General features: G+C 43.7%; 1 protein-coding gene across 6 annotated transcripts in view; it reads left to right on the top strand.

The window, feature by feature from the left end:
- LOC105386335 (rho GTPase-activating protein 4) overlaps window positions 1-22126 on the top strand; it is a 31151-nt gene extending 9025 nt beyond the window's left edge. For 2 of the 6 annotated variants that reach the window (XM_048627229.1, XM_048627232.1), the window contains exons 2-21: window positions 7301-7484; window positions 8555-8733; window positions 9074-9198; window positions 9698-9769; window positions 9993-10121; window positions 10437-10661; window positions 10980-11162; window positions 11522-11659; window positions 12191-12327; window positions 13075-13205; window positions 13816-13958; window positions 14544-14719; window positions 15082-15199; window positions 15949-16043; window positions 16483-16640; window positions 17035-17101; window positions 17407-17446; window positions 20164-20219; window positions 21215-21328; window positions 21777-22125. In XM_048627229.1, coding sequence (XP_048483186.1) covers window positions 7301-7484; window positions 8555-8733; window positions 9074-9198; window positions 9698-9769; window positions 9993-10121; window positions 10437-10661; window positions 10980-11162; window positions 11522-11659; window positions 12191-12327; window positions 13075-13205; window positions 13816-13958; window positions 14544-14719; window positions 15082-15199; window positions 15949-16043; window positions 16483-16640; window positions 17035-17101; window positions 17407-17446; window positions 20164-20219; window positions 21215-21328; window positions 21777-22080 — 2774 coding nt within the window. In that variant the 3' untranslated portion in view covers window positions 22081-22125. Of the gene's footprint in view, window positions 1-7300; window positions 7485-8554; window positions 8734-9073; window positions 9199-9697; window positions 9770-9992; window positions 10122-10436; window positions 10662-10979; window positions 11163-11521; window positions 11660-12190; window positions 12328-13074; window positions 13206-13815; window positions 13959-14063; window positions 14166-14543; window positions 14720-15081; window positions 15200-15948; window positions 16044-16482; window positions 16641-17034; window positions 17102-17406; window positions 17447-20163; window positions 20220-21214; window positions 21329-21776 lie in introns of all 6 variants that reach the window. The other 4 variants (XM_048627230.1, XM_048627231.1, XR_007267293.1 and 1 more) reach the window with 4 other exon arrangements.
- The last annotated feature ends 7 nt before the right edge of the window (window positions 22127-22133 follow it).

Here is a 22133-nt window from a genome sequence, read left to right as displayed (position 1 = left end):
TTAAGGTCAGGGCGTACTCTCGTTACCGGGTAACCGCCTCTCCAAATGAGGTCGCCGCCGGCCTTTTTAGTTTGTTTTTATGTTTGCGATGTTATTTATAGCATCTTCTTGATGTTTCCCCAAGTTCCTGATGTTTTCTAACGGAGAACAATGACATACAATGGGCTGTTTGGCGGAGACAATAATAACCGGGTCCCACGTTGTGCTTGGATGATGTTTTTTTCCGGACGGCGTCGGACGGTTGGTTGGAAGATTCAGCTGGGAAGGCGGGTGGTGATGATTGTTGGAACGGAGACAATGGGTGCGACCGCGGGCTGGCTTCCGGCGCGCGCCCTCCGCTGCAAGCTAATGAGCAGGGGAAGCGCTGAGGCGCCGGTTCTGCTAAATCTATTGCGGTTCACGGTGTGTCCAGAGTGCACAGCCGTGATATAGAATACTCAGTAGTCTCAGTACTTACTTATATTTATAATTTATTTTTTTTATATTGGCGTTACTATATTTTCAATCTTTTAAAAGTATTTAATAATCCTAACTAATATTATAAATGCGAAAGTAACTGTGTCTGTCTGTTACTCTTTCACACCAAAACTACTGAACGGATTTGAATGAAATTTGGTATACATACGGTCTATACCATGGGAAAGAACATAGGCTACTTTTTTTCTCGGATTTCCCACGGGAAAACTTTTTAAGGCGAAGCGAAGCGCGCGGGAACAGCTAGTATCGTCATAAAAATCACCCAGCTTATTTACTGCAGAACACAAAAAAGCAGAGCCATTCTGAAAATCACATCCTCTAAAATACTAGAATGGATTTACTGAGAACCACTTGAAGACCTTGTAAAGAATTGAATGCGCAATCATTGCATTTTGTCCGTACACTCTATCGAGATAATATACAAACCTCTGCGAAGAAAAAGGAAAAGGATTTTATTTGAGCTGACTATGCACTAAAGTTCTGTTGAACGGTAGTTAAACTAGCGTCCTTGTAATAAAACATTCTGATTGAATGTCACGCGTCCGTGACTCATGTGGGAACTTACCATCGGAAATATACAAGTTCGATGCCAGAACTTACGCCAGCTATTGCCGATATCAGCGACTGCGCCGAGGGTCTCAGGTTCGATTCCCGGCTGGGGCGGGTATTTGTTTAAAGGCAGATAGTGCTCTATGGTCTAGTCTAGTATCTCCGACCCGCCTGCCAAAAGTGGAGTTCTCGGGAGTCCTTGAGGAGTCAAATGTCCTACAGTGAATTGCTTAATTCAACAAATAAATATTTAAAAAAAAATACCTTTATCATTATGTTTTGTAACACAATTTTTGAAAAATCTTTCTTGTCTACAGTTGGATTATAGGTAATGTCATTCATCCAAATAAAAATAAGTGATACTTAATAATTTTATGCTAAGCAAGCATTCGGCAATACTTATCGAGGAATACGTTTCCTCGGACCTTCATTTCGCCAATGCAAAGCAGGTAAACAGGTGTACACATTTTGGCGATAAGGCAGGCCCGAAACACGGCTATACGGACAAAAAACTGTGATACACAGAACACCTGCTTGCAACCTTCTTAAACTGCACCTTTACTTTTTATGGAAACCCGTGAAGAGTAAAAATAAACTATTATCAACTTAATTATATTGAGAAACTGATTAAAAATTCGGATGGAGATTTGGCTGTAAATGGTTTAAATAAGGTAATGGTCGTTTGAACTAAGGTCGGTGACTTAAACGATTTTGCCGGTCAAAGCTACCGACATTCAATTGGCTTCGGCTCTTTATTGTAAGAGTTGTATAAACTAACAAAGTTTTTAACTGTAGCACATGCTGAGCTCGTTCCCTTTTCGCAAAATTCTTTTTTGTGTTATTGTTTTAATTATGGTATATTTTATATAGCTTACTCCTGTGTCTGATAGGATAACGAAAGAGGCCGATAGAGTGCATTTTATTACCCAAGTCATCCTAACGTACCTATAACAAAATTAGTTTCCGTATTAGTTTTTATTTTTTATTTTTATTTTATTTTACAAAAATAGACACACCAACAGCACATATGATCATACATTATCAAGACATAATTAAAGGTATTATTATTCTATCTATGCACCAATTACAGGCGTGCAACAGTTCCATTACATAAAATTAGTTACACGAAGACTACATTTTATCGCACGATCAGAAATTACCAACTTTAAATAGTGCCACAGATCAACCACAAATATTGTAACTAATCTACAAGATAGAAAATAATTTATACAAGTACCTACAGGATATTTTTTTTATAATCCTATACACAACAAAGTCCCGTGTTGTTGTCTCGTTGGTAAACGACCTCGTTGCAGTTTTGCGGTCGACAGAAAACAAACGAGAGGTTTTACTCTAGCTTAAGAAAAAGTAAGTTTCGAAGCGCTGCTGCGTTTACCATGACTCTTACGTAGTTGTATCAAAAGTTCAAATTGCATGACAGCTCTCGTTGGTTGGTCTAACCCCCGACGCAAAAGATGGGTGTTATGTATTTAAGGTTGTCCGTGGTAGCGTAGCTCCCAAACGTCTGAAACGATTTTCGTTCAGTTTTTTTCTGATCATAGACAATGTTATCCCGTGTGTTCTTAGACATATTTTATCAAAATCAGCTTAGCCGTTGAAAAGTTATGCAAGTGTTAGTGTTGAATTTCGGGCGGGTTTTAACGTTGGTTAAGTTAACGTTAAGGTAGAGTGACCTCGAGACGCGGCGAGAGGGGCGCGCGCGCAGATTTAACAAGCCCGCTGCTGCGGACGAGGCCAGGTAGGACCTTGCGATTGGACCGTAAAATATATGTTAATATTAAGTACTAGTGTTTTATTAACATCACTTACAACTACTTATTTTTTGTGTACAAAACCAGCTAAATGTCTTATCAACTTTCAATGAATTACAAAATATTCAAATTAGTAGGCATGTTACACAATGGTTCACCTATCACTTACAACAAAATGTGATCTATATAGTATGATTCTGAACTAAAATGGGTAACTACTGACTAGTCACCAGTCACCTCTGATGATATCAGCGGATTACAGTTATGAGTCGTCAAAAATTACATTCCGTTCGACCGTCTCAGTACTTTTATTTTGAAAGGCGATTGACTCCCCCGTGTCTACGACATACATATCCAAAATCCAAATCTATATAATACCTTTGTTTACGGTCAGGTTTGTTGATGAAAATGTATATGTATATGTCATCAAATCAGCCATGGATTCCATTTCGAAATGAAATAATGTTCTACCACAATTACACAAAGGCTCGGCGGCCACTAAGGAAAAGTCATATTATTATTGATGCATCTACTCTCCTGTCGCGCCACATAAAGTGCGTCTGCATCAGATTGCCCAACATCGAGACAAGATCGCATTTATTATGAGACATCCTCGTTAGGGCCGGGGCCGCTACTTATGTCGTTAAAACTATGAACCGCTCGAAATTGACCAGCCAGAACGACGCGCTTGAATGGTATTACGACTTACGGCTAATGTGTCACTTATTATGCTTTGTTTTATTGTTGAGTCTATCGTTTGATTGAAAATAAATCCATTATTACATAATTTTACCTGGCAAAGGAAGGATTGAAGAAGTATCGCCAGAAACCTTAGGCCGACACGCCGGCCCCTGCTCCTGCGCCTAAAGCGAAGGCCGCGGTCACTGATAAGGTGATATTTGGATGAATTTGCTTCGCATTCTCTTATTATAGCCGTTAAGATAATTAGCTATGTTTCAATATGAGAAAGTCTTCTAATATTCAAACAGGCTACCGCGATAACCGTCTAAATTGTATCAGGATCAAACATTGGTCCAATCCAAAGGCGCAGTCGGAATGGTGCACTTCTTCGACCGGTTCTACTTATGCTTTCCCTCCCCCCTCTTACCTTCGCTCCCCGCGCCTCACCCCCTATCGACGGGCGGACTCCTCATTTGTATCCTCATTGCTTATCGCCTCCATTCACCTGTCAACTCCAGAGCTTGTTCGCTCACTGATAAAACTGTGCAACTATGGGAGCCATCTTTTATGTAGATTTCTATGAAGTTCAAGTCTTGCGATAGATTCCGTGACGAATGGAAAATCTATAACAGAGTTCCTTTGAATTGATCATAGTTCATCATAGAATCATTCGTATTGAATACAGTAATTATAGCAATGTGTGATTGTATGAATATGCATCGTGTAGGCAGCGATTACAGCAGTATGCATTAGATAATGACATGCACCGAATGTGATGCTTTGTTTCCCGTGAGATCATTCTAATGACTGTTGACTCTACACGGTTCGTAATCAGAATAATGTTCGTAATTTGATTTCTATTATTAGCTCGAATTGCGGAAGGGTATCCAAAATTCATTCGATCTATTATAAATTCAGCACTCCTAGTCTGCGAGGCTATTCTCGTCTCCACTACATTTGCATATTTAGCTGTGAATTTCGTGTGTCCGTATAAATGAAGCAATGTAGCACACATAAGCCGGGGCTCAACCCCCGCTGGTGGCTGCGAGAGATGCTGGAGGTTTCCTCGGAAGCTCCCACCGTCCAGCTAATCCTGGCCCCCGTCGCCGCGGGGTGGACGCGATGTTCCATTGCCTTCACCGTCACGTTTATTACACCATTTTATCTTCACACGGCATTAATTTTAAGTATTATGTGCTCTTGTTATCAGCTAGATAAGGTTAGATTTTTATACAATGACTTTTGTTATCAAGCCAAGTCGCAAACAATCTAAAGTTATGTACAAACAACTTCAATACCAGCGCAATACGAGGCATACGCGTGTCGGGTCTGCCACTTCTTTGAAAGGCTAGATCGAAGCAATCTTAAGCCCAAGGACCAAGGTCCCATAAATATAGACACGTCGATTCAACAAGTCCGCCCCACACCCCGCACCCTGGAGCTGCGCAGGGCGCGCGCGGGGGCGGCGGCGCGCGGGGGCGGGGGCGCGGAGGCTGCGGGCCGGCGGCAGTCGCGCGCCGCAGCCGCCATGTTCCACTGCATCGTGCAGCCGCGCCACGACTGGGGGCCCATCGAGGACAGTGCTGTTAGCGGTAATACCCCACACACTATGATACGACTCTACACAAAGTGCGACAGACGACAGCTTTTTGTTTCGAGCTTTTCACGGCCAGCGGCCGGGAGAGCAGGAAACAGCGTTTGTTATGAGCTATTAATGTCCGCAAAAACGTTTAAGTCGCAGCGAAGTGCCAATAACTAATAATACTTACATGATTACACCGTGTGTGTTTCGCTTTTTGTTTGTCTGTCCGGGAAGTATGTGTTGTGCGTGTGAACTGGTGGATGTACTACAGGTACCTGCGTGGTGCCTCAACACAAAGAGACCGGTCCTCGGCGATGCCCATTATCTCGTACAAACAACATCTGCCCCTGCCCCTATGCCCGACGGAGCTATGTTTGTGTACTACGCCGAATGCGGGAAATCAGCTTCCAACCTCATAATATCTACTGTTTGCTCACCTGATACCTTTCCAAAACCGGTACCGAGTAGTCTAGTAATACGCGTTCGATCGCCATTACTCGATGAGTGCGTGTTTACATTACATTGCTCAAGAGGAAAACCTCAAATATATAATTTATGAGTATTCGTTCCTGGATACCGTGCTCTAAATCATACATTTTAAAAGTGACTCACTTTTCACGTGAAATAAACACGAAAAATGAGCAATTACTTCCAGATTCTGAACTTTATGGATTAAAAATAAAACTGGTCTTCAAGCGGGATCGGCTTTCATTACGCTTATTACTCTCATTAGGCAGAAAGTTTTACTTAAACGAACACTCACGCAGATGCGAGCGATCAATGCTCCTAGAAATGTAGAAAAAATGGGAAGTAAGGGATTAGGGGAGCAATAATTGAATGCCGTTTTAGGAAGACGCGTGAAGAATAAGAACCATTGTTTGATTTTCGAGGGGATTATGATTGCGGCGGCGTTGAGTGTGCACAGTGGAAGGCAGGACAAAAGTCACCCTTATAGGTTATCGGCGTAGACGGCAGCGACTCCACTCATAACCATATCTACGAATAGGAGGCAGTAAAGTTCTTGGCCCCTCGCCGTCTGCAAGCGCCCTATCGGCGCTCCCCTTTTGTTTTGATCGCGTACATCGAAATGTACTTTCGTATATTAAAAGTATGCTTACCAAAGCTTTTATTGCCGGAACGCTAATGCTATCAAAATAAAGCAGTAAAAAATCAGGCTTAATTTCGAAACTCTGTAGTGCGAAATTGAGAGAGACACTTCAGAACCGCACTGATTTTGAAATGCATAAACAATGATACACGACATTGAACCTAATTGCAAAATGAGCTCCCGAGAGGCATTGAGGCATTGTCACATACAAATTAAGCTGTCCCGACCCTCCGTCAATAACAATAAGCCAGCAATTTGTGAATACATTATTTGTGTTTTAGCCAGTTATTGTTTTATGTGCATCCCCTTTGCGATTGCTTTCGATGCCGTATTGTTCAGTCTTGTCATTGAATTAAAGAGTTGGCAGGATTTATCCAGACACGCTACTACAAATGTCATGTTATTGATAATGGATGCAGATAATGTAAGCTGCCCGCTACCATGCCGACCTATTATAATCGTAAAAACAACTTTAAATAAATGATTTGTTCTTTCATGAACACAAACATTTCGAGTATGTACAGTACTCATTGCATGTAGGAGCAATGTAATTTACGAACTCTGCATCTCAACTGACCCAACTCATTCAATTGCTCAAAATCGGAGGCTTATTACCTATCATTTACATCTCGTCACCTTCATTACATATTACTTATCTGGGGCTACTGACTGAAACTTCTGAAAGGACGATGAGATCATCAGTCCATATTTTTATATGTACAAACTTAAAGTTTTTTTATCTAACCACATGTTTCTCAGACGGAGTCGACAGGGTTAAATTATGTCGACACATAATTATGAATCTGTCTTTCAAAATTACTTATTTGATAAATCTCTTCCGATTCATTAGGTTGTTGTTTTCTTTTCTCAAAGTATTATCGAATCGTAACAAATTGTTATCTTCGCCGGCGCCCTTTAGCCTTGAACTTATATCTTCAATTCGAGCTTGCCAATGATCGAAGTTGCCAAGCGTGGATCTTAAAGCATACCTAAGCGACCTGCTGCCCTATTCACAGCACAAAAGTTCGATCCAGTTGTAGACTTCTCTGATCATTCAATCCTTATCAGAGAATCTTCACTCCCTTCCAGATCCATAACTGAATGCTGACCACAGAATCTATCCCCTTCCAGATATCAAAGCGCAGCTATCGGAGCAGACGCGAGTGTTGGAGGCGCGCGCCGAGGCGGCGGCCGGCGTCGCCACCGAGCTACATGACTACTGCAAGCGCCGCGCCGACCTCGAGCTCGACTACTCGCGCTCGCTGGACAAGCTCGCGCGGTACGCGACCCAGCGGCATCGCGACCAGAGGCACAAGTATGTACTGTGTCATCATCAGCCGTCACCGCCATAGAGCTGCACGACTGTGCTGTGCCTTTGAGGCACAAGTACCTATGTACTGTGTCATGATCAACACCCGAACCACTACCAGACGACAACAACAGAGCACCACAATCCACAACAGTCTGTTTTTATACTTTATCATCCTACCTCCACTGGCTACCTGTCTAATGTCGTCGGTCCAGCGGACTGGAAGCGCTACGTTTACCTGTTTGTGGTCTCCATTTGAGAACTCGGTATACACGGTAACGGTTTTTACCATAGTGTCGTGTTGAAAGCTCTTAAACAAATGCTAAGCGGACCGTTTACTCCTATAACGACTCCGTACTTTATAATGAGAGCTACAGCTAAAACCCTCGGTCTAGACATAAAAGTATGTCATTAAATCCCTCTCAAGGGTCTGAAAGATAACGTCTGCCGCAGTAATGTATTCAAAACGTTTCCTTCCTCACAATACGTCCTTGCCTCGCCCGCACCACTCCCGACCCTTCTCAGTCCCCGCACCTTTATTTGAAAGAAGTGCCTAACCTACCTACAATTACTGCGGTCGCCCCTATAAGTCATTTCATTTGCGGAGTCCCTTCGGAATATAGGGGTGTCCTGTAATATAAATGTCAGGCCTCTGACATGTAGGACCGTTGTATTTGTTCGTTCATTCATATTTAAGTCTCTCTGAAGTGGATTAACGTCTGTTATTCTGACAGACGTTGTGGTTTGATTATTTTATTGACTATTTCGGAGTCAATTCGATTTTCATTGTTTTTTAAATATCTCTTATCATTCGTGTGGCTGTCTTAGCTCAGCCCTGCTAGACGAAATGCGTGCTATCTTTGTATAAATTTATTAAGCATCGAAAATTAATAATCTGCAGATAGACAGCTGCGTTGGCTAAAGCCGCTTAAGCATAACCTCTCAAAACACATCATCATTGGCCACAACAAGCGCCACAACAAGCTCACATACCTCACCAGCCCAAAAACCCAAAACGGTCACCTACATTTCACACCCCTATCTCTAAGTTCTCTAACCACCTCTCTCCTCCCCAGACGCACAGAATGGCAGCTAGTGGGCGCCTACTCCTGCTGGCAGACAGCCCTGGAGCAGACGCGGGCGCTGGCGCGGGACCACGCGGCTCTGGGCGAGCTGTACGGCGGCAGGCTGGCGGCCCGGACGCAGCGCGCCGCTGAAGACGTGGCTCGGATGCACAGGAAGTGCAAGGATATCGGTGGGTAACGGTTGCTTTTGTTTTTTGTTTTTGTGCTGGAGTAGCTTTGGTCTGAAGCAATGAGTTGTAGATACAGCACACTCACGTATTTCAAGCAAGTCTCGTAGCCGTTCATGTAGTATCATGTCATGTCATTTACCAGAACCTAATCAACCAATGCTGGACACGGTTAGTAAAGTAGTTCTGTTCAGCAACTTGGAGTGTTCTTCCTTCAGAAACTCTAAGAATTTCATAGATTACGATAGCGTATTTAAATCCGTGTCACTATGTGGCTATCCGTCTCGCAGCTTGCCCTTCTAGTGCTAAACATAGTTATAAACATAAATTCATTACCCCACAGTGCTGGAGCGTCATGAAGAGGTCGGCAACGCGCTAGCGGAGGCAGGCGCGGCGGGCAAGGCGCGCGCCGCCGCGGCGACCGAGTGGCGCGCGGCCGCCGTCAAGCTGAGGCACGCCTACGAACAGGTACTGTGATACCCCAGGGATGTACTTACCTAGGATACTCAGCTATCTTCATCAAAGTGATACCGGTGTACGAGCCACAACTCGTACATAGCCGTATCAGTGGATGATCCGAAAGCCTACTACGAACAGGTACTGTGATACCCCCAGGGATGTACCACCTACTATACTCGGCTTTCCTCATCAAAGTAATACCGGTGTACGAGCCACAACTCGTACATCGTCGCATCAGCGGATGATCCGCTTTACAACAAATCAATAATTTTCCATGTTTCATTAATATACTTTCAGCAATAGCATTGGTTATATACTCATCCCCATCATTATCATAAGGCATTGGTTATCAATAAATCAATTTAAAGTTACAAAACTCTTATCATTTATCTTCTGTACGGTCCATACCGTACAACCGGCTACACAATATAAATTTACCCTATGTACCGTCCGGAAACTTGTCTCCCCTAGTGTTATTTTTTTAATTCCAACTACCTATTTGTTTCAGCGTGAACGAGTGGCTGCAGCTGAACCGACTCGACAGAAGAAGCTGAAGGCGACAGACAAAGAACTTGAAAAGGTAACTTCAGCATAATTATAAATTATACGATATCGAAAGACATTGCACTAACCCTTGTATTGGGCCTGGTTGGATGTACCATCCAACCACTCCATGTTAGCATTTCACGGTAAGTTAACCTGTTCTAGATCCCCTTTTGTAAATTCGTCTAGTTCATCGTTGGTTCTTAGCCAAATACATATGACTGCTTTTACTTGACTTATATTTTTTTAATAACTTCCAGCGTCGCCAACGCCACAGCGAGGCGCGCGCGCGTGCGCTTCGGGCGAGGGCTGACTACGTACTGTGCCTTGAAGCGGCCAACGCCACACTACAGCGGTACTATCTGGATGACATCGCGGAGATTATGTTGGTGAGTATACATTGTGATTTGTTAGGGGTCTAGTGGTGAACTTGACATTGATGTGTAGATTCCAAATGAATATAGCCTGTGACTTTCCTAAAATGCCTCACCTGTGTGTAGACTAAACTCCGAAAGCTACATTAATGACCTCATGTCTGCAAAGGTTACATAATCATCTTTGTTTTGTTTGAAAATCAAGCAACCTAAACTGCATAAATAGACACGATTCGGCCGATTCGGTTGAATCGTGTCATTGTTTTTGTACCACACAATCCGCACATGTATAAACGTATAAAGAAGTAATCCCCCTTTCTCTCCCCCCAGTGCATGGAAGTAGGCTTCGAATCCGTCATCTCTCGAGTCTCCAAATGCGCCGCCGAGGCGGACAGCTCGCGCGGCGCCGCGCTCACCGCCGCCGCTCGCACCCTCCTCGCTTGCGCCTCGGGGCTGGACGCACAGGCTGATAGACAGAGGGTGATGGATGCGCATGCGCAGGCGTTCACTCCGCCGAGGGCTACGGGGTACCAGGGCACGCCGCCGCTGCAAGAGGTAATGTTGTTTCTTAGCTACCTGCCTACCAATTTTCAGACAAATCGCTTCGTCCGTTCGTTCAGCAACGAGATAGTCATAGTTAGAGCAAAACGTTCTACACGGTTTCGTTAGCGACGTAGATAAACGTCACTATATGGTTTTCCTAAGTTTCGGAGCGCTGCACTAATCACGACTCAAACAAAACCGCGCTGCGTGACGTATGGTACCCAAGTAGTGCGCATTATATCTTTCGTCGCTATTTATATATTGCGGCTACGTTGCCCTTCGAATCCTCTCTTTCCACTCTAACCTCACACACACACATTTCCTCCCCAGGACGCAGAACTCGCCTCCACGCTCGGCGACGCAGCCCCCCCAGAAGACGAGAACACATCAGCCGTGGACAGCGAGCTGGCGGCCAGGCTGGCGCAGCTGGAGGAGGCGGCCATAGCGCTGCGGGCCGAGTGCCGGGAGCGCTCCAAGACCGTGCAGGCGGCCGAGGAGCAGCTCATACTGCAGGTAGCTACGTCAGCCGCTGACTCCATGAATGATATGTGTTTATTGGTCAACAAAATAGCAAAATAGCCAAATTAAATTTGTAAACGAGGACTTAGGACATAAGGAAGATTTCATACATAAACTCGTATATATACGTAATATTGAAAAACAAAGTAAAATTATATACGTGCGGAACCCCTCGTGTTTGATTACGAAACGAACAAAGCCTGTTTTTTCTTTAAAAGAAACCTCGAAATTTCCTTTCAAATAAACAAAAACATTTGAAAATTTTGCTTCACAAAGATTTTATATCTAGTTATAAAAAGTTTAAATTTCTTCATCTTCACCTTCACACTTTAACCCCCACCCACCCCCCACAGATGGAAGGCGACGAGTCCACATGGGACGTCACCGGCATGTTCGGGGGCTCCGGCACCGCCGAGGACGCGCCCCCCGCGACCCCCGCGACCCCCGCCGCCGACACCCCGCGTAGAGAGCAAGAGGACTACTACTTGGCTGTGAGTATTTCGTATACACATAGTAAATACAGTAACTACATTATTGCATTGCACAGCCTGGCAAGAAAGAGTAGAAAATGTATAGGGGCGCCTCTTTTCTTAAAACATGGCCAAGTAGCAAATCCTACAGTCTATCAAGTAGCTTTCCTAACTTGACAGGCTGTAGGATTGAAAAACTAGACTAACTCTCTACTACTCTCCCAGCTATCTTTGCTCCACAGAAGTAACAAGAAATCATTCCATCACATTTCACACCTATCCATTCCCCAACAGAAGTTCCGCTCCTATGTCTGCGCGGCTGGAGGGCCGGGCGCGGATGCTGCTTATGTAAAATGTCGTCAGAATCATTCCATAACATTTCACACTTATATATGTTCTCCCGCCAACAGAAGTTCCGCTCCTACGTGTGCGCGGCGGGGCGGCTCGCGCGGCAGCTGCTTATGTAGAAATTTAAAAAGAAAAACATGATCCGCAGCCGCACGTCAGAATCATTCCATCACATTTCACACCCATCTATTCTCTCCCCAACAGAAGTTCCGCTCATACGTCTGCGCGGCGGGGCGCCTAGCGCGGCTGGAGGGCAGGGCTAGGACACTGCGCGAGCGCCTCGTGCCGCCCGCGCAGCTGCCGCCCGCGCCCGCGCGCACCCCCGGCAACGCCTGCAACAGGTATGTACCTATACAGGGTGTTGCAAAAAGGGTATACTAAGCCGAAACCAGCATGTGCAGCATGGTATATCTAAGCCCGAAACTGAAATAAGAATTTCAAAATTCGCAAAAATATATATATCATTTTCCATAGAAACTTAGTTGGTCACGTTACTTTTTTACTATGGAGAATGTTTTTTTTTTTCGCGAAATTCTGATTTCAGTTTCGGGCTTAGATATAGGTACCATGCTGCACATGTAGGTTTCGGCTTAGTATACCAATTTTGCAACACCCTGTATAGTGTGTAGCGTCGGCAGGACACATGAGTGTGTATATAGTAGTGCCGCCCGCGCCCGCGCGCACCCCCGGCAACGCCTGCAACAGGTACAGAGAACTGTTCTCGCGGCACGAGTCTGTTAAAGACGTAGATAAACGTTTATACAATAAAATCAAAAAAGGCTTTCCATCTGTTGTTTTATTAGGTGTCTATGTAAAGTTGGTTAAATAAATATTTTATTCATTTTCATTTTTCATTCGTTATTTTGCCTGTCTTGTACACAGCTTTTTATAATTCGAACAAACGAAACAAGTTTTGTTTTTACACCTCTAACTGACATGAAACTTTTTACAGAGATAAAAAAATTATTTTAATATTGGTCCATAAATTTATACTAGCTGGACATGAGCCTGTCCAGAAGAGGCATTTTACGCGCGTTGCTTGACGGAACATAAACTAACTAATAATCTAAACTCAATTTCCTCCGCAGCCGCCTCTACGCCTCCCAGCCGATGGTGAGCCGCGGTCAGTTCGCGTCTCCATTAGACGAGCACCTCGCGGCCACGCGGCGCCCGCTGCCGCTCGTGCTCACCGCCTGCGTGCGCGTCATCGCCACTTACGGTAACTATAGTCATAATATGTTGGTGTGGGGACATCTGACTCACTGCCATATGACCCCAAACTAAGCAGAGCCCTACTGACACACACGACCATCCGACTCCAAGCTAAGCATAGAATGAGAGAATTAATGCCCCGCCTAAGATTCGAAACCGGGACCTTCGGCGTAGCAGTCAGGGTCACTCACCACTACACCATTGGGTCGTCGACTGAAAGAATGAATGAATGATTACAATGGTGATCCACTTGAGCCCGTAATCGTCAACTGATGGAAATATGCTATGCCTCTCCCAAGGAGCGACATTATAGGTACCATCCCCTCGGCATTCCTCATCTAACTTCTACCTCTGTAATACAGTGTCGTTCCAGCGGGCTGGAGGGCAACCCACGCTATGCTTGGCTGTCCGTGGTGTCCGCTCGTGAACTTATTATTACTTTATATAATCAACCGATTAACCGATTGTTCCCAATACAGCTAATAAGTACATGGCACTATGTTAAAGACCACGTATACATTATGTTAAGATCACTGTAAAACTTACACAGTTGCAACAAATATATTACAATTACTATAAGTTTTCACAATTCCTAAAACAACCCCATTCACCCCCAGGTCTCCGCCACCAAGGCATATTCCGTGTGAGCGGCTCCCAAGTCGAGATGCAGTCGCTGCGGGCCGCCTTCGACCGAGGGTTGGACCCGTTGAGTAACGTGCGTGACGCCTCGGATATTAACTCTGTGGCTGGACTGCTGAAGGTTGGTGGTTTGGTATTGGAGGGGTGTTTTAGTGGGTGTTAGAGGGAGATGCGAATGTGGAGGCGATTTTTTGTGAGCAAAACTCGTAATGTTTGAGAGTTTGAGGTCGAGATGCAGTCGCTGCGGGCCGCCTTCGACCGAAGACTGGACCCGTTGAGCAACGTGAGGGATGCCTCGGATATTAACTCTGTGGCTGGACTGCTGAAGGTGGGTGGTTTGGTATTGGAGGGATGTTTTAGTGGGTGTTAGAGGGAGATGCTAATGAGGGGGCGATTTATTTCGTAATCTTTATGTTTGAAACGATAATCAAGTGAATAGGCCCTCGAGCTAGAAGCTTCAATTCTCACTAAAATGTATCTGTTACTTTTTTGTTATTCACTAATTATTGTTCTTTTTGGCCCCAGTTTACCTAAACGTTTGTAATCAGAAATATACTATATCAGATGCTTATTATATACGGCTTGATTTTAGCCACGAAAATACCATAAATGTTACTCTCTTTTGCTCCAAACCTATTGGTCCTTCGGACCCTATTACTACAAACCAAACCAATGACAACAACTAACCCCCATTTCCCCCCCACAGCTGTACCTCCGCGAGCTGCGCCCCCCCCTCCTGCCCCCGTCCCACCTCGACCGCCTCACCCGCCTGGCAGCCGTGCCCGACGACGAACAGTTCAAGCAGCGCATGCGCGAGCTGGTCGCCGCGCTGCCCACCAGCTCCGCGCTCGTGCTGCGGTACCTGTTCGCGCACCTCGCCCAGTGAGTGAGACACCTGCCCCCGTAGCATGTGCCCGACGAGCAGCAGTTCAAGCAGCGTATGCGCGAGATACCTGTATATGTAGCATGGGGCACAAGAAGTGCACGACAAGAAGCGACAAAATATTTCGCGCTCACTCACATATCGCCTGACGTCGAGTCGAAAAACTTTTGTCCAACCTCCTCGAGTTGAAATCGTCATGACGCACGCGCCTTGCGCACCACGTCAAGCATGCTCTAGCATTTACACACCCGCAGTACATACCTACGTGTAAATTGTTCACAAACAAATTGTAATCAAAGTAAATCCTCCTGTCACTTTTGACACAATCAAACATTACTAAAGAAACCCTTATCTCTTACAGCATAGCGGAGTACAGCGACGAGAACATGATGGACGCGTGGAACCTGGCCATCTGCCTGGGCCCCACGCTGCTGTGGGCGCGCGGCGACGGCGGCGGCCAGGTGGCGGCGCAGAACCAGGTACAGTCCGCCACAGGTACAGTCCGCAACAGCACAGCGGAGTACAGAGAACATGATGGACGCGTGGAACCTGGCCATCTGCCTGGGCCCCACGCTGCTGTGGGCGCGCGGCGACGGCGGCGGCCAGGTGGCGGCGCAGAACCAGGTACAGTCCGCCTCAGGTACAGTCCGCCACAGCACAGCGGAGTACAGAGAACATGATGGACGCGTGGAACCTGGCCATCTGCCTGGGCCCCACGCTGCTGTGGGCGCGCGGCGACGGCGGCGGCCAGGTGGCGGCGCAGAACCAGATACAGTCCGCCACCAGTGCACGTGTGATGTGTGCCTGCGGCCGACAGTACTATTCTGAAATATTGGTCAAGATACTTTTATGGTTTTGTACATGGTTCTCCCGAGTGAAACTTTTCGTGTGCCGGTAGTGGAGATAAGTAACATGACGACAGCAATAGAAGATCTTCTTTAGGTCTACTATGAGGTGGCAAATTCGTTAAAACCAACCGCATTTTTATGCATTTAGGCTGTTTTTAACAGCATACGGATTTGATCACGCTGGCCTGCCCTTTATAGAAGTATTCATTGTAACGCGTGGAATATGCAAGCGAGACTCGGGAAAATGGCGTGCCATCCCGCGTGCTTGATGAATTCCGCATGCTGTTAAAACAGCCTTACTGTTTTGGCCGCATTCTAAAAAGCTACGAGAACAACAAACTTAATAACATTTTGGTTAGTAATAATGTTTGTTCTTTCAGGTGAACGAGCTAGTGAAGCGGCTGATAGTGCATCATGAGGAAATATTCCCGCAAAATGTCGCGCTCCACGCCGCCTACAGGAGAGAAGACTTTAAGTAAGAAATTTGTACATAGAGAAATAAACATACATACCTAGCCTTGCTTTCTAGCTGAAAACCAGCGCTATGGCCTACCATAGCATCAAGCTGAGCTAGAACCAGTTTTCATGACCGGAAAGCAACATTCCTGCTCATTTTTTAAAACTTTCTTTAAGTTACTTATTATTTTTTTGGTGTGAATATATATTATGTATATGCTTACCTGCTTACATTCAATACACACACAATAAGTAGCAAATTCAATTGCGCTCTGCGATACAATTAGCGATTCCTTTTTAATTCAACCTTCTCCCTATCGTGTCGTTAGTAAAATCACATCCTTCTTGAGTTCTATGTATTTAGGGTTTATATAGTGTCTAAAGTTTACACATAATAATGAATATCTCCTCCAGGGTTTTCTGTCTATAAATAATAATGTATATTTCCCCGCCTACAGTACGGAAGACAACCCATGCCCCGACGCAGAAGGCGACATCTCAGTGGAAGCGGAAGCCTCGTGCTCGGGCTCAGAACAGAACGGGGACGAGCCGGACGGGGTCGACGACCTCTCGCTCTACGATGATGAGGAGGAAGAGGAGGAGGACGATGATGATGGTAGGTAGTCGATGAAACGTGTCTAAACATGTGATGCGGTGATGAGTTTTTTGAGCTAAGATATCTGCCCACTTCTTCTTTGAATTACCTACTCGATAGTTTCTGCACATTCTATTTTATTCTGAAGGAGGGTGAATCTCCTTCGTGGCTATCTCGAGTGGAACTTTTGTGCCCCTAATTTCAGCTCAGCCAGCCTAGCTCTCGTGTAAATTGGAGCAGCAAGCATGGGTGTGGCAAAAACTGAGGTTTAGGTTTCTGTACATTTTATGCAACATCTTTTTAATTTAACAGTATTAGACTGAGAAAACCTTTGTACGTCCTTGTCATTATTATGCTTGTGTCCTTGTTATCGTAATGTTAGAATGTACTAATGACGTGTTATGTTAATTCGCAGATGACATAAGTGACGACACTGAGGCCGGCCAGTGGAATGGAGATCGAGACTCGGCTACAAATGAGAGGTGGGGGACTGCTTTTATTTAATTTTACAATACAGTGTACAATACAATAGGGTGTCCTCACTCATGCTCAAGGAGTTTCTTTTGCCATTTCTTCTCCTTCGTGACGGAGCCTTTGTGAAATGGTAGAGTAATAGTATGACTATCGGCAAATGATTATAAGATTTTACGTCGAAATAAAGAACATTTAAATTTCAATTTACCTCATTTTATCACCTCCTTTAATATCGCCTTCTTGTACTTTATCTTGATGCAAGTGTTTTGCAATGTATTGAATTATAAATTTTAACCTATTTTTGTTTTGACAGGCCGCCGAGCCCAGAGCGACTGCTGCCGGCCGCAGCTCAGGTACCGTTCGAGACTCACGTGTGACTCATATTCGAGTCACCTGCACGACACAGGGGAGGCCACACAGAGTTGGAAAGTCAAAGCCGAAGTTGCCAACTTTCGCCTCTGTGTGGCCGCTCCTTAAACCTAATACGGAACTTTATTGAGAGCTATACTTTCAAGTGGAAAGTTCTAGACACACGATTTTTCATGCAATAACAATACGCAAAGTAGCTTAGCAGAGTCTTTTACTGACGACCAAAAGGATATCAACTCAATTATTCCTTATTTTTGCAGAAAATCTATCTAATTTCTTCTCTCAGTAAAGTAACGTAAAGGCTACATGAGTGGATGAATATCAAACTGCCATATGTCCACCTACCCGAAAAATTGACTTTTTGATTTGGTCGTGTTCTCCGTTAAAATGTCAGTTTGCCTATGCCCTTCAAGTTACAATAAGTGCAAGGGATCCATGAGAAAAATGCCGTTAAAAAAGTAAGTTTTTTTCAAATCCTTTTAAGTCTAACCGTTTCGCATTACAAATTTTCACAAGTCCATTCCGGCCAATCACAAAGCGTAATTTTTTCAACATGGCGTCAGTCTTGGTGAGAATTTCGAGGCTGTGGTGTGTGCTTCCAGTGTTTTATAACGAATATGAATGAAAATGTTGAGGAAATTGTGATTGTGGACCCTGATAAAGCTCGGAAAAGGAACAGATTGAAGACTGTAGCAAAAAAACGACAGAAAACTATGGCAAAGTAAGTTTAAAACCCCTTATTTTCCAACCCACGTGTCAATCACAAAGCATTTTCGTAGTAAACACGGCGCCGTATCGGGTAGAATATAATACGGTAGGTAGGTACTTTTCTACCAATAAATTTTGGTTGATTAACTTCATTGTATTTATTAGAATATAGACTATATTAGTCTTACTGAGTCCGGCCCATGATATTAGTATTTTTCAAACAACTATAAGTCCTTATAACTCATATCAAAACAGCATAAGTCTTGTATGGGCATATCAAACTGCTTTAAGTCCAAACTGTTTATTAACTTTTACGCCTTTCTATGAGTGTTATAATGGATTTGTTTATTAAAATACATTCTTAAGGTTACAAGTCAACTGATTAAATCACGGGGCAAGTTCTATGACCGTTAAATAATAGAGAAAACAAAAACCTCCATTTCCCAAATTTTGCGTGGACGTGACATATGGCAGTTTGATATTCATCCACTCACATTTAAAGAGTGATTGATTTGATGATTGTAAACTATTATTATCATCATCGAATCGTCTTTTCATGTTCTATTGTTCCGAGTCTATCGAATGGATACTCGTGTTTGAGATTAAATAAACTGTGATAGAGTGGTGTTCATAAGTTAGTGACCAATCAGAAGCGAGCTTGACAAAGCGGCGTCGCTATTGGTCAACCACTGATTGCCGCCGATTCGGTCCAATAAAACCTTTTCAAATAATAAATAAAAACCGACTTGCCAAATTAAATAAGAAACATTGGATAGACTTTTACCCAAATACTTACAAATAAACGTGGCATAAGATTGCTTAGCTTTTGCGAAGGTTTTGTTACACTATCACTGCGGTGATTTTTAAATGAGATCAAACATGGAATGGGTATACCAATGTTGTACCGGTTTATTGAAGAAGTAATTTATTAGTTTAGTATTGTTGTACTTGTGTTTATCGAAGCCACCACTGCATGCGAGGGTGCTAACAGTTTTGGTAATTTTAGTTATTTTAAAATTCTTATTGTGATATTACTCAGCCTCATTTAGGCGCAAAATTGTTTATAATTATTATTTAGTTTATGTACATTTGTGCTGTTTTGTCATTGTGTTCATTGCATGTTTTTATTATGTTGTGTTTATGTTTGTGGTCTGTTGGTGGCTTTTGTGTATTTTTGTTGCTAAAGAATAAAGCAGAATTGATGTAAAGTATGATTGGTTCCTAAATCTGAATATAAATAACAATTGAGAGATATAAACTATATTCTTTTACCGCTGCATCTTTGAAGGAAAGAGATTCATCGTCATAAACGAACGTATTTCTGCTTTATCTTTGGCTGAGTATTTTTATGCTTCGACTGATAATTATATAGTTTCATTGTAGACATTATTAAGTAGAACCAAACATTTTGTAGAATTTCATCAGCACATTTCAAAAAACAATAATTATCAATACAATCACAAATATTATATTGATGTTTCATACAATCATGTATTTAGTTAAGACTTACTTTCAAATAGTTTATGTTTTAAGAAAGACTGCATTTATTTTTTACTTTTTATTACTCCTAGAAAGCTTTAAAAAGCTCATTAGTTTATGTTGACGAGACAACTAATTAAACGTAAGTTTTAACGAATATTATGTAGTTTTATTTGGCTTTTGTGCTTCTTTTACTTTTCATTTGTATGCTTTAACTGTGAATGTGTTGTGGGGCTTTCGGCTGTCGGGAAATTTATAACATATTTAAACATTAAAATAATTAATCCTTCAATAAATGGTCACTTCTTAAATCACTTTTTAATTTAATCGCTCAAAATTAATCAAAACTCACTCATTGAAATCACAAACCCCACCTTATTAGATCACAACCTCTTTCTTCACAAGAAGATTTCACTACTCCTTGCACTTCCAAAAAGTTTCCACACCTCAACTCGTATGGTGAGTGGTGTCAATGTGTGTGTCGTCTCAGCCCTGTCTACCTGTGTGTGTGTAGGTGGCGCCCGCGCCCGACGCCGCCGCCCCCGCCGCGGATTCCGGCAGTGGGCCTAGGTAAGTGAATTCATGTCTGCACATTTTACATTTACATCGTATACGAGAGAAGTACTGATGGACTTTTTTATGAAGTTCCTTCAGCGTTGTAGCGAGATTGTATCATCCAATGGAATCTACATAAATATACCTACGTATTTGAAAATGATTGGAAATTTAAGGTCTGACATAACTAAGTCATGAGCTTATTACAGAGATATTGTCTAAGGCTTATTATTATAGTTTGAGTAATAGGTAACTAGTAGCGTACAGACAAAAGGGAGAATTATATTGCAAAAAAAGTATTCACAAATCTATTTATTACCTATTTGCACAGCACAGAAAGCACTTGAATGTATCCAAATCCACAATTCATTGTATTTTTATCATCATGTAATTTAAAACCCACACCCTGCAGAAAATTAAATTCATTTTATAAAGCGTTGGGTAGGTAAGTAGGAGTTGTCTTTATCTTCTCTTTTGTATGAGCCTGTGTCAATGTTATGTACGCTTGCCTTTAAATTTAAATTGAAGCGAACTAATGCTGAGTAAACAATAAGTGTCAGTAACAAATTAATAACTAAACATTACTTACCTACCATTATGCATAATACGTTCATAGCTTAATGGCTAAGCCGATTAACACTGACCAGCGTTCATCGTGGTCAACTTACGTGAGTTGAACTGTATAAGTACCTACTACTGTAATATCCAAATAGCATTAGGATTTCCGGGTAAAACTGTCACAGATCAATAAATACGTACATACCTACATAAGTGCAGTCCATCTACAAAGTCATGAAAACGGAAAATCGATGTATTACCTTTAGGTACTTAAGCACATAGCTGCTCAATAGAAATTATCCTTCGGTAATTATTTTTATGACCATGTTAAAACGTCAAGGCAAACGTTGTAATAGCACTCTTTATTTTCATGACTAGGTAGGTATATGTAGATGGACTATACTTACCCTTCCTTTCATCTTCCTTGTCCTTAACCTTCCCGTACCCTCCAGCAGCCGGCGACTAGCGGAGTGCACCCCTGACCTGGTGCTGGACCTGCCGGCGCGCGACCCCGCCGACACCTTCCTGCACAACCGGGACACGCTCAAGAAACGACCCCGGGCCAAGTACGTAGCTTCATACTGAGACACTGGCTAGCCAGCTTCTAGTGACTTAAGTGCATAAAGCGGATGATCGTAGTGGAGCTGTTTTATGTATACCGCTGGCCGGGCGAACGATGAAGAGGCTGCGATCCCAGTAGACAAACTGCTCTCTTATCTAGACGCGCGCCGCGCGTAGGTACCTACGCCGAAATTTGCGTAGCGTGGGCTTAAAACTAAACCAGCGCGGCGAAGACACGATATACAATACACGAGCAAGAAGAAAGTTGGCTACCTATTACGTAATTATCATCAATTCATATGTTAGTTCTGTCACGAGCTGCTGCTAAATAAACATATCCTACATATACCTAGAACGCCACGTTATTCGTGTCCATCTGATCGTAAGAAAAAACAATCTTTCACTACATATTTTGTTACTATTAGGTAATAAAATCTATGCTCTCATCCACAGTCAATCATCATCCGGCGAGAGCGGCGCCGAGGAGCCTCCACCGGCGGAAGAAGAAGAAGCCCCTAAGCCCGAAGAGGCCGCCGCCCCCGCCGCCGCCGCCGCCACCGGCGCAGAGAGCCCCGTGCCCGCCAGGAACACCGCGCGAGTCGCCGCCAAGTTCGCAGACCTGACCCTGACCGGAGGCTCCCTGAAGCCAGCTCTAGCCGCCAAGCCAGCCCTACTGAGGAGGCCGACGCCGCACCCGCAACATGCGTCGCCGGCTAGCACCCCGCCGAGGGTGCCGAAGCGAGATGACAGCGCGTAAAGAGGTCAAAAGATGTGTTTACAACCTATTTCGTGGCCACAAAAAAGGCTGAA

Source organism: Plutella xylostella, chromosome 18 (genome assembly GCF_932276165.1).
Source record: "Plutella xylostella chromosome 18, ilPluXylo3.1, whole genome shotgun sequence".
Lineage (NCBI taxonomy): Eukaryota > Metazoa > Arthropoda > Insecta > Lepidoptera > Plutellidae > Plutella > Plutella xylostella.
Note: the sequence above shows the minus strand (reverse complement) of the source record. Positions and strands in the feature narration are given on the sequence as shown.